General features: G+C 40.5%; 1 protein-coding gene across 1 annotated transcript in view; it reads right to left on the reverse strand.

The window, feature by feature from the left end:
• Mrps9 (mitochondrial ribosomal protein S9) overlaps positions 1 to 15183 on the reverse strand; it is a 53452-nt gene that overhangs the window by 18591 nt on the left and 19678 nt on the right. Inside the window, exons 3-4 of the mRNA XM_076557336.1 lie at positions 7261 to 7323; positions 7151 to 7181 (exon numbers count right to left, since the gene is read on the reverse strand). Of these exons, the coding sequence (XP_076413451.1) occupies positions 7151 to 7181; positions 7261 to 7323 (94 nt within the window). The remainder of the gene's footprint in view (positions 1 to 7150; positions 7182 to 7260; positions 7324 to 15183) is intronic.

A 15183-nucleotide genomic window follows, 5' to 3' on the forward strand; every position in this document is an offset into this window, starting at 1 on the left:
ACAGCCCAGCTTTTTTTTTTTTTAAAGTCAGGGTTTCTCTGTGTAGCCCAGGCTGGCCTCAAACTTACAGAGCTCCACCTGCCTCTGCCTCTTGAGTAAAGGATTAAATAAAGGTGTGTGCTACTACCGCAGGGCTAGAAAAGCAACGTTCTTACAAGCCAATGAATTACAAATGATTTAAATACTTTCCAATGCCATTTCCAGAAGCTCCGGGGCTTCCACATTACCTAGGACTTGAACCTGCACCATGTAATGATCATCACTGTACTGTTCATGTACTCAGTCAGAACGTAACTGAAGACAATGCAATCAGACAAGCATCCTGGTCAGCTAAGAGCACTGTTATATTTGGGTAGAACCTTGAATCACAGCTCTGTGTGCATTGGTGCTCACAGTCAGACTTCATAATGGCTATGTACACATGCATATACTCTTACATAAACAAACTTGATTAATTGAATCTATAGTGTCATAAATTTTAAGATGAACCATTATGTACTTTGATATACTGCAAATCTTATTATACCATAGCATGCATCAGAACTTAATAATTAATTTTAAAGTACATTCTGTTCTTAAAGGTACCAAAATTTGAAAAGCTTCAAATTCATAAACTCTGGCCTATAAACTAGACTGACATTGGCTGTTCTTTGTCTTTCTGTTCTATACTACCATCACAAGCTTGCTCATCAGAGCTCTCTACTCCAATAATTAGTGAACCATCCTCATGATTCCTTATAAAAAACCTCCCACTACTTCTTAGCACCTTTAAACTTAATAACAATTTGCCTAGATATCTACTAAGCATGATCATTTAGTGATTTATGAAGATGGAACTGGGCCTAACAGGATAGACCTGCAATTCAAAAACCAGTCTAGGCAACCAGCAAGCAGATAGCTGGGCTACAGGGACCCAGCGCTTTGCTAAGCTCCAGGAGGGTGTGGCTCACTCTCCAGCTGGGGAGGGAAAAAGAAAAGAGAAACTTTGGGCTATTATCTTTCTTTCCTTCTTTTTTGCTAGCCAGGTTTTCATTTAAGGTCTTTAGCTTAATTTTCTATGAAAATCTTGTCCATGTTCATGTAATTCTAAGCACAGTCTGTAGCTGTTGATACAGGCCCCTCCCATCTGGTTTCCTGTCATAGATTTCAACATAGGTAAGTTCAATTATACAAGTAACATACTACTCTCCTAAAGATTAAAAGTAAGGATTCCTTGGCTGGAGGCAAGGTAAGAGTTAACAGTTCCAGACTCTTTTGTGCATTCACATATGTACACTTGCAGGAAAGAACAGCATTTGCCTATTTATTTGTCATTGTGGTTTGCATTTGCTTTTACAAAAATTACAAATAATTACTTATTTTGGGGAACATCATTGTGTAGTATAGAAGTCAGAGAACAAATTGTGGGAACCCATTCTCTGCTTCCTCCATGTGGCTCTACTCATTTTGGCATTAAGCAGGGTCTCACTATATAGTGAAGCCGGCAGCTCACCATATAATGTAGGCTGGCCCTGACCTTGATATCCTGAATGCACCATCACACAATTTGACTGCTTTTTTTAATAAACATACATATAAACATATAAACATTCTATTTTATATACATATAAACATTCTATTGTAGTTACACTATACATTACAGCATTTTCTAGTTGTTTTTTCCAGCCCAACTTCACAATATTTTTAACACCTGTATGATGATGACAGTTTATTCAGGAACTTTATAATAATTAAATTGTTTCTAATAATTGTTTTATAATACTTATACTTCCTACTTTTTAAGCTGAATAAAAAGTCTCATTATTGTTTTTATAGGGCATCATTTATGGTCTTAGATATTTTAAAATGTTTACTGGCTACATTTATTTTTTTCATATACAAGCTGCAGATATTCCATCTTTATTTTTCCATTGAGCCTTTTTTTTTTGGGGGGGGGGTTAATTTATTTTAGAAACCAAGTCCTTATAGTTCAAATTTTTTTGGTGTCTTTTTGTCAAAGGGAAGTTTTTATTTTGAAAACAATTTATTATTTTTGTCTTTCCTGTTGTTTTTTGTGACTGTCATTTTGATGGCTGGGGCTAGAGATGCCTTGGTGGTTAAGGACATTGCTGCTTTTGCAGGATTTGGTTCCCAGCATCCACATGACAGCTCTTAACTGTAACTCTAGTTCCGGGGATCTGATGCCCTCTTCTGGCCTCCAAGGTACTGCATTGATGTGGTACACATACACACACACAGGTACACTCAGACTCATAAAATATTGCTAGCTATACTGTCTGTCTACTGTTCTTGAGAGAACTGTCTTTTATTTCTTTTTTCTTTTCCTTTTTTTTTCCCTTAAGGGGCAGAGGGTCGAAGTTAATATAGTGCTTTTTTCTGTAGCCTAGGATGACCTCAAACTCTGGACAATCCATTCTGAGTTCTGGGATAATAGAGGTGAGCCACCAGGTTTGGCTCTGGAATTTGACATGCAATTTGCTAGTGTCTCAACCCACATTTCGTTATCTGAATACATCTATCTGTCAATATTCTTTAAAATGGATTTAAAAAACACATAAATTTAATCATGTCTATACACACATGCAAACATGTATTAATATAGTTGGAGTCAGTATTTTTAAGATGTTTTGTGTCTCCTCAGAAAGAAAGGTGGCAGGCAATTCATGTGCTATATCAGCAAGACCAGTTAGTATCACACCCAATCCAAAGTGTGTGGTTTGGGCTACTATGACATCACTGGGTGGGAAGAGCCTCAAATATTTCCATGTGATTTCACATTTCACCCTTTAACGCTTCTATGACATAAGCACTTTTATTAAAGACATGATTTAAAAATTTCAGAATTCAATTTTAATGTGAACTCAGACACCCAAATAATAACTTTCCAGTAATGCTCTAATATGGTTTTTCATTTACATTGTATCAGTTTCTCTTAGCAGGCAACCACAATCTATGAATAGTAATTGAATTTCCTGGTATCCTGTTGCTTGTTCTGCAGTGCTGAGGATTGGGCCCAGGGCCTTGCACAGGCTAGATGTGCTCCATCACTGATCTACAGTCATAGCTTTGTCTCCCATGGCCTTGAATTTGTCACGAGGTCCTGTGTGCCATTAATTTCCCTATGTATTTGGTTTTGACCTATACTCTTTATATAGATATTGTGTATATGGTGCTGGGGATGGGACCTCATACATGCCAGACAAGCACTCTACAACTGAGCTGCATAAACACCCATTCCTACGTGTTTCTTTTAAATTATAATGGTTAAGGCTTCCAAATAACTACTGAAAATTGATGTATGCTATTTCTGAATGCAATGGGATTTAATGACACATTTAAAGATTTGATGTTTCTGTTTTCTCATGCAAAGTCCTACTCAAACAAGAAGGCTTCTTTACATTTCTAGTTGAAACCTTTTTACCAAAAATAAAAGGCTCCATTTTGTTAATTGTTTTCTCTATGTAAATGTTTTCTCCTTGAATCAAAAAAGAATTACACTAATACACTAATGTTAAGCAAGACTTAAAGTTCTAAGAAAAATGCTCTCTGGCAGTCTTTTAAAAAAATTGATTTATTTATTATGTATACAGTATTCTGCCTGCAGGCCAGAAGAGGGCACCAGATCTCACTACAGATCGTTGTGAACCACCATGTGGTTGCTGGGAATTAAACTCAGGACCTCTGGAAGAACAGCCAGTGATCTTAACCACTGAGCCATCTCTCCAGGCCCCAGTAGTCTCTTAAAATGCTGTACTTGTGTACTCAGGAGGCAGAGGCAAATGAGTAGTCTCTGAGTTTGAGGCTAGCCTGGTCTACATAGCAAGTTCCATGTTAGCTAGAGCTATAAAGTAAGACCCTGTTCCCCCAGGGGTGGGAATAATGGCAGGGGAGCTTTAGTTACTTTTTATGCAATTCTTGTCCAAATTTCATAATTATTGTGAGTTTGCAAGTGAATCTAGACGCCTTTGTGGTTTTTTTGGTTTGTTTTTAGTTTTTTTTTGTCTACAACTATATATATACTAACAAGCTATCTGTTACTTCAAGGCAGACTAGAACTCACTGACTGGCCCACTGCTGGGCCAGTACTTTCTCAGTACACTTGATGATCTGTGTCTGCCTGGCTTTTAGTCTACCCAGATTTTCCTGACTGAGGTAACTGTGGCAATTAAATTACTCTTCAAGCTCCGTGTCTAAGAGTGTGGTGGTCACACATTTGTACCATGAGTCATCCCTAGCTGGACCAAACTACATGCCCAGCCACTTCCTGTCTGGGTATCCTTGAAATTAAAAATGGGAAGAAAAATAGTTTGTGCTTTAAAAAGCTGCTGTGAGCCGGGCGGTGGTGGCGCACGCCTTTAATCCCAGCACTCGGGAGGCAGAGGCAGGTGGATCTCTGTGAGTTCAAGGCCAGCCTGGGCTACCAAGTGAGTTCCAGGAAAGGCGCAAAGCTACACAGAGAAACCCTGTCTCGAAAAACCAAACCAAACCAAACCAAAAACAAAACAACAACAACAACAACAACAAAAAAAAAAAAAAAAAAAAAAAAAAAAAAAGAAAAAGCTGCTGTGAAAGTTTCAAGATAAAACATGAAGCACTCAGAACTGGGCCTTCCTACTTGGAAGCTCAATAAATGCTCCTGTTGTTACTTGGAAGAGTTTTCAAATTAGCATGAAGTTCCTGTCTTATATTCAGATCATAAGAACATAGCTAGCTATGTCCTCACAGCAGCCTCTGAACATCTCCATTTGAAAGTGTTAATACTGGGCAAACACAGCTTCGTGGTAAAGGATTTGTCTGCCTGGCATACAGGAGGAGATCCAAGGCTCAATTCAACCAAAAAAAAAAAAAAGGTAATAATAATAATAAAAAGCAAATATGTATAAATATTATTCTCTGGCCGGGCGGTGGTGGTACATGCCTTTAATCCCAGCACTTGGGAGGCAGAGCCAGGTGGATCATTGTGAGTTCGAGGCCAGCCTGGACTACCGAGTGAGTTCCAGGAAAGGCGCAAAGCTACACAGAGAAACCCTGTCTCGAAAAAACCAAAAAAAAAAAAAATTATTCCCTGACTGACTTTATCAGCCTTCTCAAAGGTGATTCTGTGTTACAGCCACTTTTAAATCTGCCATTTATGCTCATCAATTTAATTTGTCTTTTACTTTGTCTTTCTCAATTACTAATGACGTGTGTTTGTGTCTGCATGATATAATGACTATATTGCACAGAACTTGATAGGAACTGTCAAATACTTCCAAACAGTGTGAAATTTCAAATTTGATTCTTTAACCCAACAGTGATACAGTTCTATTGATTTTAAGTCAGAAACTCTAACTAATATAACTTCTACTCTTGGGACTTCATTTTTTTCTCAATGTTTCACTTCACCACGCATAATTAATTCTATTACTATCCGGTAGTCATCAGCATAGAAAACATATTCTTTGGGTTTGTGTCATGATGCAATATTTGAATTCTTTAGCCTTAGCTAACAGTCCCGCTTTCCAACCTGTCAGTGCTAAGTGTTTGGTACAGAAAGGCTCAAGGTCATCAAATCCACTTACTGGACAACAGGTTTTATCAATACAAATTAACTTTCTCGTCTCACTGAAGCATTCCCCAGCTTCCTCCAATTCCAGGCCACTGGTGCTCCTTCTTGGCTCTGTCATCAACTTGGTATGTAGCTTCATTTTCCCCAATATTTTTACCACTTTCCAGGACAAGGTGTTTTATGATAACTCAATCTAGAAGCTTCTGTCTTTCAATAAACCAAGTGGTAGTACAGTACAAGTGCCATAATCCCTCTAAATCTAAAGTTCATTGTTACTTTTCTCGATACTACAAACTGATTTATGCTATAAAAACTACAATAAAATTGAGAGCAGAAAGCAGAACTGCTATTTCTGAAGGAGCACTGTTAAATACACTTAGCTACAAAGTCCGATGATTCTAGCAATACTGGCATCATTTTCAAAATCATACACAGACATTTTGCAAGGGTAGCCTGAAGCTGTGGTGTCACATCCCAGCTGCTAATAATAATGAGCACATAATACTGAGAAAGTGGTATGATTTGAAGGAACCTCAGAGGACAGAAGAGACATAACTCATAGAGATATACTAAGGGAACTAAGAGAATGGAGAGGAACTGGTGGGAAGTCTTCAGAGTTGGAGCAAAGAGAAGTCAGTGAAAAAGGGAAGAATAAATTGCTGCTATTCCAAACATTTAACAGAAAAGAAACTAGGTACAAGTTACCCCACCCATACAGATGATTGGATCAGAAATGACACTGTATCTACAAACTTGGTGTGTACTTGTATACAGCATGCATTCATTTTTTCCCAAAAGCTATTTTGAGACAAATGGTTTGTATGTTATAATCCATCATATCTAAGAATTGAGAATAGGAAACATGGGACACATTTAGAAAGAGATTTCAAATAATTACACCAAATCCAAAATAAAAGTTACATCAGAGTGAAGAGACGGTCTGAGAGAGACGCTCAGTGAGTAAAGAGAGGAGAGGGTCAGAGAGAGAGAGAGAGATGCTCAGTGAGTAAAGAGAGGAGAGGGTCAGAGAGAGAGAGAGAGAGACGCTCAGTGAGTAAACACACTTGGCACCGAGTCTGATGACCCGAGTTTGAGCCCTGGGACCCACATGGTGCAAGCAGAGATCCAATTACTCTAAGTTGTCTTCTGACTTCCACGTGTACATGCCTATTAGTACATACACACACACACACACACACACACACACACACACACACACACACACACATTAAAAGGTATTTAAAAAGAACAGAAAGGATTAAACTCCATATTCAGTAAACTTATGTCTCTAAAGGAAGAGAAACAGACTTCACACAAACAAGAGTTGAATGAGTCACCCATAGACCTACACTCACAACCTCTTCCTCATGGACGCCTAGAGGAATGCAGAATGCAAGTAGTTAACCTGACGTTAATGAAGACACAAGGCTTAACTTGATCTAACTTTCATGTCCTACACCAAATCTGCAAACTCTATCCATTCATTATTATAGAGAATGCTTGTGACCTATTTCACATCTACTGTGACAAAACTGATGTGTAACCCAAAACTACAGTAAAGGAAAAAACAAAATGAACCATCTCAGTCTTGAGCAACCTTACCTCTTTGTTTTGGAAAAATCTGTTCAGGATGCTGTAAAATAAATGTAAAATGTTATTAGGCAACCTCTGTAACACATAAAAGATATTCTTTAACAAGTACTGAGGATTACCTTCATTAGTGGCCTGGCTTGCTTCTCAAACAAACCGCTTGGAAAAAGGTAAGCAATAGCTCTCTGAAAATACATACAAAGGTTAATTAACAACTGTTATAAAAATATGTTCAATTTACAACCAAGATGCTTATTGTATATCAGATACTGAACTAGAGTTTCCTATGTATCATGTCAGTTCAAATGGCAAAGCACACTTACTAAGTATACATCCCCAAAGAAAAACAACAACAAGCCCTGTAATTATTAACTGGCCATCGACAACTTTCAAGTGTCTCATCAAACTAGAGGTGCTCCTTCACAAACCCTGTGGCACTGTGCGCAGGGAAGCATTCCAACCCCAGGCCAGGGGGAACACAGCAACAAGCAGGCTTGTGTTTCATTCACTGTGACACACTGGGGAGAAACAGTTTAAAGGACAGATTTATCTTGGTTCATCATTGCAGTAAGCTGGGCCGGATGCATGGCTTTGGTTTGAGCCAACGCAGCATATCTGTTGGGAAAATATGGCAGAGACTTTTACCTCCTGGTGGCCAGGAAGCAGAGAGAAACAAATGAAGGGCTGGGGAAAGGCTTGCACTTCTCTGGCACGCCCTACAGGACCTACTTTTTCTAGCAGGCCCAAGCCTCTAAGAGTCTTACCATCTCCTTAAACAGCACTCAGATGGGATAGCGCTCTCAACACACGAATCTGGGGGGCAGTTCTCCCTCAAACCAGTGCATCCACCATGGCTCGCTCGGTGTTTTTAGGTAATGCTTGAATTTACCCTACAGTCCTGAGGACTGAACATGGGCCCTCAATCACACTGAATATGCACTCTCCTCTGATCTACTCTGGTCCTGGTGAGTTTGTAAAGTATTTCTTTTCAAACAAGTCTTCACAAGGAACATGACTGCCCTTGCTTAGCCAAGGGCCACTGCAGCGCTCTCCCCTCCCACAGGCCTTTGAGCCCTCCTGGCTCATCCCCATTTACACCAGTGCTTGGACAAATTCACACACACAACACCCCTGCCCCAGGACAATCTGAACATCAAAAAGAATGACAATACCCTACAGCACACTTGGTAAGTGGGTGTACATACACACACTGGAGTGAGGGGCCGGGAAACAAGAAAGCCGCTCCACAGAACAGTACCAAGTAGAAAAGCAGAAGAGACGGCACAGTCAGTCAGCATTCAGGCAAGCATCACAAGGATCACAAGGGTGACACGCCGTTAGGGGCAGAAAACTCAGACTCAAGTTTCACCCTCCTCCTATGTTAGCTACTTTTCCGTTGCTCTGACAAGCACCATGACAAAGGCTCACCGTTCCAGAGGAGTTAGAGTTCATCAGCACCTTGTGTGCAAGCATGGCAGCAGTCAGGCCTGGCAACTGAAGCAGCAGCTCAGAGCTCCTGTCTAACCCACAAGCAGGAAATGATCAAACCAGCAATGGCGTAAGTCTTCAAATGCTCGAAGTCCACCTCCAGTGACATACTTCCTCCAACAAGGCCAGACCGAAGCCTCCCAAACAGTGCCACCAACTGGGCACCAAGCATTCAAATGCCAGAGACTAAGAGGGACATCTTATTCAAACCACCATGCCTCTAGACTGCCTGCTAGGGACAAAGGGCAAGGGATCTCAGTAGTCCAGGGGGACTACGGAGAAGGCAAAGGACAGTCGCATCATCAGTGGGGGAAACTATGTACCTCCCAGGGTGAAGCTGTAAGGGTGAAGCTGAGGACTGCTTTCATCCGCTCTAAATCTGATCAGGAGGAAGCAAGCACATCTCCAGAGTGCACAACAACTGAGCAGGTGGTCTAGAATCTGAAATACTAAATAACTAGGGGCAATCTGGAAAATCCAAACAGAGACCATTTCCATAAAGGACATTATAGAATCGTTCTATTAGAAGTGACAGTTGTACTGTGGGTGATGATGGCATGAAGGGTATATATTTAGGCATTTAATGATATGTTCAGGAGTTAAGCTTGTGACACCTGATTTTCGATGGACCAGTCAAAATTATTCTACGCAGAGGCAAAGGAAATGTGGAAAACATTGTCAGATTTATCTATGTGAAGAGCATGTATTCAATAAGCATTCAAATTTCATGGAAATTTGAAACATTTCAAAGTTAAAAGGTAGTAAAAAAAAGTCAAAAACTTTAAAATAATACTGACTTTCTCCCACACCCACCTGTCTGAAGGCCATCTCCAGCCTATAACATCTGCCAGGCCTCGTCTACAAAGCAACTCCAAGGTCGTCGGCATCGTGGCAAGGTCCAGGTTGTAAGAACACAACCATACAACATACGCCTGTCAGCTGCCAAGCCATTCGTCCTCCAATGAGCATCAGGCTATGACTGGCCTCACTTTCTAGCATGAAACTGACTAACTCCTGTGATCACTGAATAATCCTAAAGGGGAAATGCAAACGTAAGAATCCACACTTCTATATTTCTCAAGCATGGTAAGCCTTGGAAAAATCATGAGAAAGTTAACTGGTAGAGAGTGTTTAGAAAAAAACAAGAAAATTACTGCAACGATGGCTAGGATGTAGAAACAACCTCTTCAAATACAAAAACAAGTGAACAAAGAACCTGCTGGAAATATTCTGAAATTCAATCGAAAGGTGATCTAACTTAAAGAGAGAAACCCAGTGTTATAATCTAGTTAAAAAATAAAAAAGGAAGGGAATGGATAAAAATGGAATGGGAGAGCACAGTAAATAAAACACGCCAGTTGTGTGTAAATCAAGTGAGACTCTATTCCAACAGACAAGCCAGGTTCTCAGCATGCTGCCTGCATCTGTTTAGTATGCATGGGGTAGTGCTGACATGACCTAACCTATTACTTCCATTCATCTCCTATGGGCATTCGATGCAGATTTTTTTTTTTTTTCACAAATTCTGAAGCAAACAAAGGACTCACTGGCTTTACTGAAAAAATAATTTTGCTGCTTTATGGATTCACTTAACTCCCAGTTAGCACACAGTTGTCTAGTGATGCGTTTTTAAAACAATGACTAAATAAGAACAAGATTTTGCATTAGTGTTGTGTTGAATGGTCTCCGGTGTGTTTGGGGCAGAACACTAGGTGTTACAAACAGGAAAACCTGACTTCATTCCACCGCCGAGAAAGGGGCAGGACGGAGACAGAAGAGCACAGAACTGTGTGCTTCCCCACCACTCTAGTGATCTGACTGCTGGCTGTGGGGTTAGAACAAATACTGTAAAAGGCAGTGCTAATGGGCACTCGGTAAATGTTATATAAACACAACATTTTCAGTTTATAGAAACTACATTATTCTTCATGTTAGTTGAAAGAATAAGTCATGTATTTATTAGCTCTATTTTACAGATGACTCCCCAGTTAAGTAACAATACACAGTCTAAAAATACCTTGAGTCAGAACTGAAACCTGAGATGGAATTCTGGAATTTGCTCTTCCAGTTCCCTCAGATTACAGATTTACTTCTTTTCTGGCTTTAAAGGCATACAGGTATTTAGCAGTAAAATTAACAAAATTTCCCAAAGAAACAAAATTTTATTTAACAAATATTTAGCCCAAACTGACTCTAGGCACTTGGCAGTTTAAGAAGAGGAATAAGATATAGCCTCCAACTTCATCCTGTCAGGAGACAGGAATCTATGGTGTCAGATATAGGAGCTGATGTATAAAACAGATTAAAACCAGGCAGTGGTAGTGCACGCCTTTAATCCCAGCACTCCGGAGGCAGAGGCAGGAGGATTTCTGAGTTTGAGGCCAGCCTGATCTACTGAGTGAGATCTAGGACAGCCAGGGTGGTTACAAAGAGAAACCCTGTCTAGAAAACAAAAAACAAAAAAACAATGAAACAACATGACTTGCAGCTATCACAAAGGGTTCCTTAACCCTTTGTCACATTTGTTAAGCAAACTAATATGAACGAGCCATCTAAATTAGACTGTACAAATTATGGTGACATCTAGGCCAATAAATATATAATTCTCAGTCCTCAAATCCAACCCTGTCCGTAGACATATCCATCCACTTCCTGTAATAGCCCCCTTTCCAGAGATTTCTGTCCAGTCTATCATTTCAATCCTGCAACTGCTTCAACACAACCAACAAGACAACTTATAGAAGAAGGAGCTTATTTGGCTTATGGTTCCAAAGGGATAAGGTCTGTCACAGCAGGGAAATGTGGCAGCAAGTGGCAGGCACTAGAGCAGGAAGATGAGGTAAACACAAAGCACAGGGAGACTTGAATAGTGTGAGTTTTTACACTCTCACAGCCTGTCTCCAGTGACACACTTCCTCCAGCAGACCACATCTCCTCCTCCTCCTCCTCCTCCTCCTCCTCCTCCTCCTCCCCTCCTCCTCCTCCTCCTCCTCCTCCTCCTCCTCCTCCTTTTCTCCTCCTTCTCCTCCTTCTTCCTTCTTCCTCCTCCTCCTCTTCCTCCTCCTCCTTCTTTTTCAAGACAGGGTTTCTCTGTGCAGTTTTGGTGTCAGTCCTGGATCTCGCTCTGTAGCCCAGGCTGGCCTCGAACTCACAGAGATCCACCTGGCTCTGCCTCCCGAATGCTGGGCTTAAAAGGCGTGTGCCACCACCGCCCAGCATCCCAAAACATCATAATTATCTTTCTAAGCAAGCTACACTGAAGATAATTACTTACACTCAGAAATACCTAACCTTCCAGATGGTACCACCTGTGTCCACCAACACACCCAGGCAGTATTTCAAATAAAATAATTATTACACAGGATAAATAACAAAACTGGTTGAGGATAGAAAGCTATGTCAAATAAAATTTCTAATTTGGGTAAAGATTATGTTCCTCCAAAACATCTATATTGGCATAATAAATAACGTAAAATTTCAGTATGTGATAGGTGAAGTCTGGCAGCCAGAAGCCCACAGGAGGAAAGTGACAGGGTGACGTGCTGCTGACGGGGAGTCTGCCTGTTGACTCCCACTGCCCTTTGACTCCCCGGTGCTGCTGGGAATGGGCAGTCAGGACAGAGTACCTTTAAAATGGGGTGCTTCACTTCCAAATTGTGATTTGGGTCAACTGCACCAACTACAACAGAATTAAGCAGAATTTCATAATTCTCTTCCTAAGCAATCTGCACTGAAAATAATGAAACTAGGAAATAACAATTGTACCTTCCACAAAAAGAAAACTGTCAGTAGGAACTGTGCTAATGATTCTTCGAGAAGCTTCAAATGACACTGCTGGCCAAATGCCTGTTTCTGACTCGGCAAGTGTGTTTTAAGAGATTGTTTCTTGTGTAAGAACCGGACTCTGGGCATGGTCTGTATTAAATATACTGTATTCAACCAACTCCCACATGTAAGTACATACACCTGAAGGAACACAAACCTTCTCTTCCAGTCCAGGACTAATCCATCCAAAGAAAATGTTAGCTTCAGGAACAGAAAAACAGAAGGGGTTTTCTTGTGGGCACTAGTTTAACAGTTCTTACACAAAGTCCCGGAATTCATGAATTTAACCTGGAAAATTCTTTGATGTTTTAAATGTCACATGTTAAAAATTGTTACACATAAAGTTTACGTTCAATGACTGCTGTGTGTGAGCGCACACACCCACACCCACCCACCCACACAGCTGAAGTACACCCTTTAAACACTTAGTACATACACTGCAGTATGACATGGACACCTAATCTGACTCTCACACAAAAGGGCTGACTAAAGAGACAAAGATTATAAACTGCAAAAACTTAAGTCACATGATAAAGTTAACAACATTAGCAAATATTAGTATCTCTTTTTTAAAATGTAATTTTTGTTTTAACTATAATATTGGCAATTCAACAGTTTCTTAAAATGAAGGCATTCTGACTATATTCTTGGGCTTCCGTCTAAAGTCTAAATGGACTGCAGCCTCAGCCCAGGAGAAGCACCAGGTCAGCAATGCAATCTCTATTAATTAGGTATCCCAGCTGGGCAGGGGGTTTGCAGCTGTTAACTTGATCAATGACTTACCTAAATGTCATCTCTACTGATTCGCTTATAAATTACCAGCAAGTGAGACTAATGTACAGGTGCTAATTTATTTAAACTGTTCTCCACAGTTCTACATAGCTTTACAAACTGCATCTGGCACCTAATGTTAGCTGTCAGTTGCACTTAGACATGCCTGTCCTAACGACTCTGTTCATTAGAAGTGAGCACAAATTATGAAATATTGTGAAAAATGATACATCAAATGGAATGGGCACAGCAAATCAATTAGAGAAACTTCATACAGCACATTCACACTGAGGAGAATAAAACATTCTGGTTTTAGAATGAGGTCTATAATACCAATTAAAAAGTAATTGGTAGACTTCAGCAGTGTTATACATCAGTTTGCTGGCTTTCTTCCTGAAATTCTACAGTAATATAGAACTTAACTTTTAATTCCCAAATAAAGGCATTAGTAAATATGAGCACACGTCTATATTTACCATAGTTAATATTAAGTCAATGAATGTCTCCAACCTAAAATTTATGACTACCATGTGTTTAGTCAGAAGGAAATATAGTTTCAGGGCATACCTGTCATACAACAGTTTTCAAATGGGGATGAGAGATTAAGAGACTCACTGAGACTTTGCAGACTGGCAGTCAGTAGTAGTCAGTGGTACTCATGTCTGCTCTGCGTGCAGATCTGCTCCCACCATTCACCTGGCCATCCGTGTGCCCTGGGCTCAGGAAACTGAACCTGCGCTGTCATGTGCCATCCCACACTCCTGTGTTGTTAGCTCCTCACAGCTTTCACAGCCCACAGAGATCCCTTTTTTCTAACCCCTTCCCACTAGACAACCCACTCAGCTCCCTGTTCTACCTGACAGACTCCTGCTAACAGTCATGAACTGTTGTAGACACAAATCATCTCACACATCCATCAACACATGGCAGTAGCATGTGGTCTACACAGTGAGTTCTAGGACAGCCAGGACAATACCACACACACCACTGTCTTCCAGTATTTGGTCTTCTCCTGCTCCAGCTTCTGAGCAGGAGTTCCTAAGGACCTGGAACTCCTAATCCCTTTGGTTCCCTCTCCCAAATCTGGGATTACAGGCTTTACCAGCATACTCAGATATAGAAAGTGATTACTAAGAAATTCCAGACATATATTACTGTAGCCTTAAAAATAGCACCTCTTCCAGGTGATAGAATTCTAAAGTTAATAGCAATAGCATCAAGAACTATTTGTATTTAAACAAACTCATCCATCAAATTTCTTTTTATTTTTGCTAACACATTTAGTACCCTCTAAATATCTTACAGAAAACACTAGTGAGGAATATTAGCTGAATATAATTTTCACACAGAAATTTTATATGTGACATTCAGTGAAGCCAGATTTCTACTCAAACTCAATTCTCTAAGGTAACTTTGTAAACTAAAAATCAATTGCTCTCTGTTGTAATTCACATTCCTGACAAATTCAGTTATGCCAAAAGCTAAGCTAACAGGGAGCAGGTAGAGTTGGATACACAGTCAGACATTTGATGGGAAAAGGGACAGCAAGAAACAGAGAGCAAGGCCTGTCCGTTCACAACAGGGGCAAACACGCACTGCCAGCCACCGCCCGGAGTCCCAGAATAGGAAGGGGAGTCCTGAGGCACTGTTGGCCAACACTGAACTCACGATGCTCCACGAAACGAGACAGCAATTGATTTCAGAAACTATGAACCCCAAACACTAATCTGAAACTGTACAGGCTTCAGAGAAAGGCCGCTGAGCCGGAGTCCTCCACAACTGAGGACATCCCGGGGCTGTTTGTGGAGATGAAATGTGACAGTGGCTCGGGCTCCCGACAGCATCGCACACACAGGTTTTCGGTGTGTGGTGGTTCCTCTCCTTACCTGGAAGACTTGCTTCTGTGAAACATTAAACTCCTGATCTTAGTGAAAAAGGGAGATCTACAGTATGTACTCTAA

The sequence above is a fragment of the Peromyscus maniculatus genome, chromosome 21 (assembly GCF_049852395.1).
Source record: "Peromyscus maniculatus bairdii isolate BWxNUB_F1_BW_parent chromosome 21, HU_Pman_BW_mat_3.1, whole genome shotgun sequence".
In the NCBI taxonomy this organism is placed as follows: Eukaryota; Metazoa; Chordata; class Mammalia; order Rodentia; family Cricetidae; genus Peromyscus; species Peromyscus maniculatus.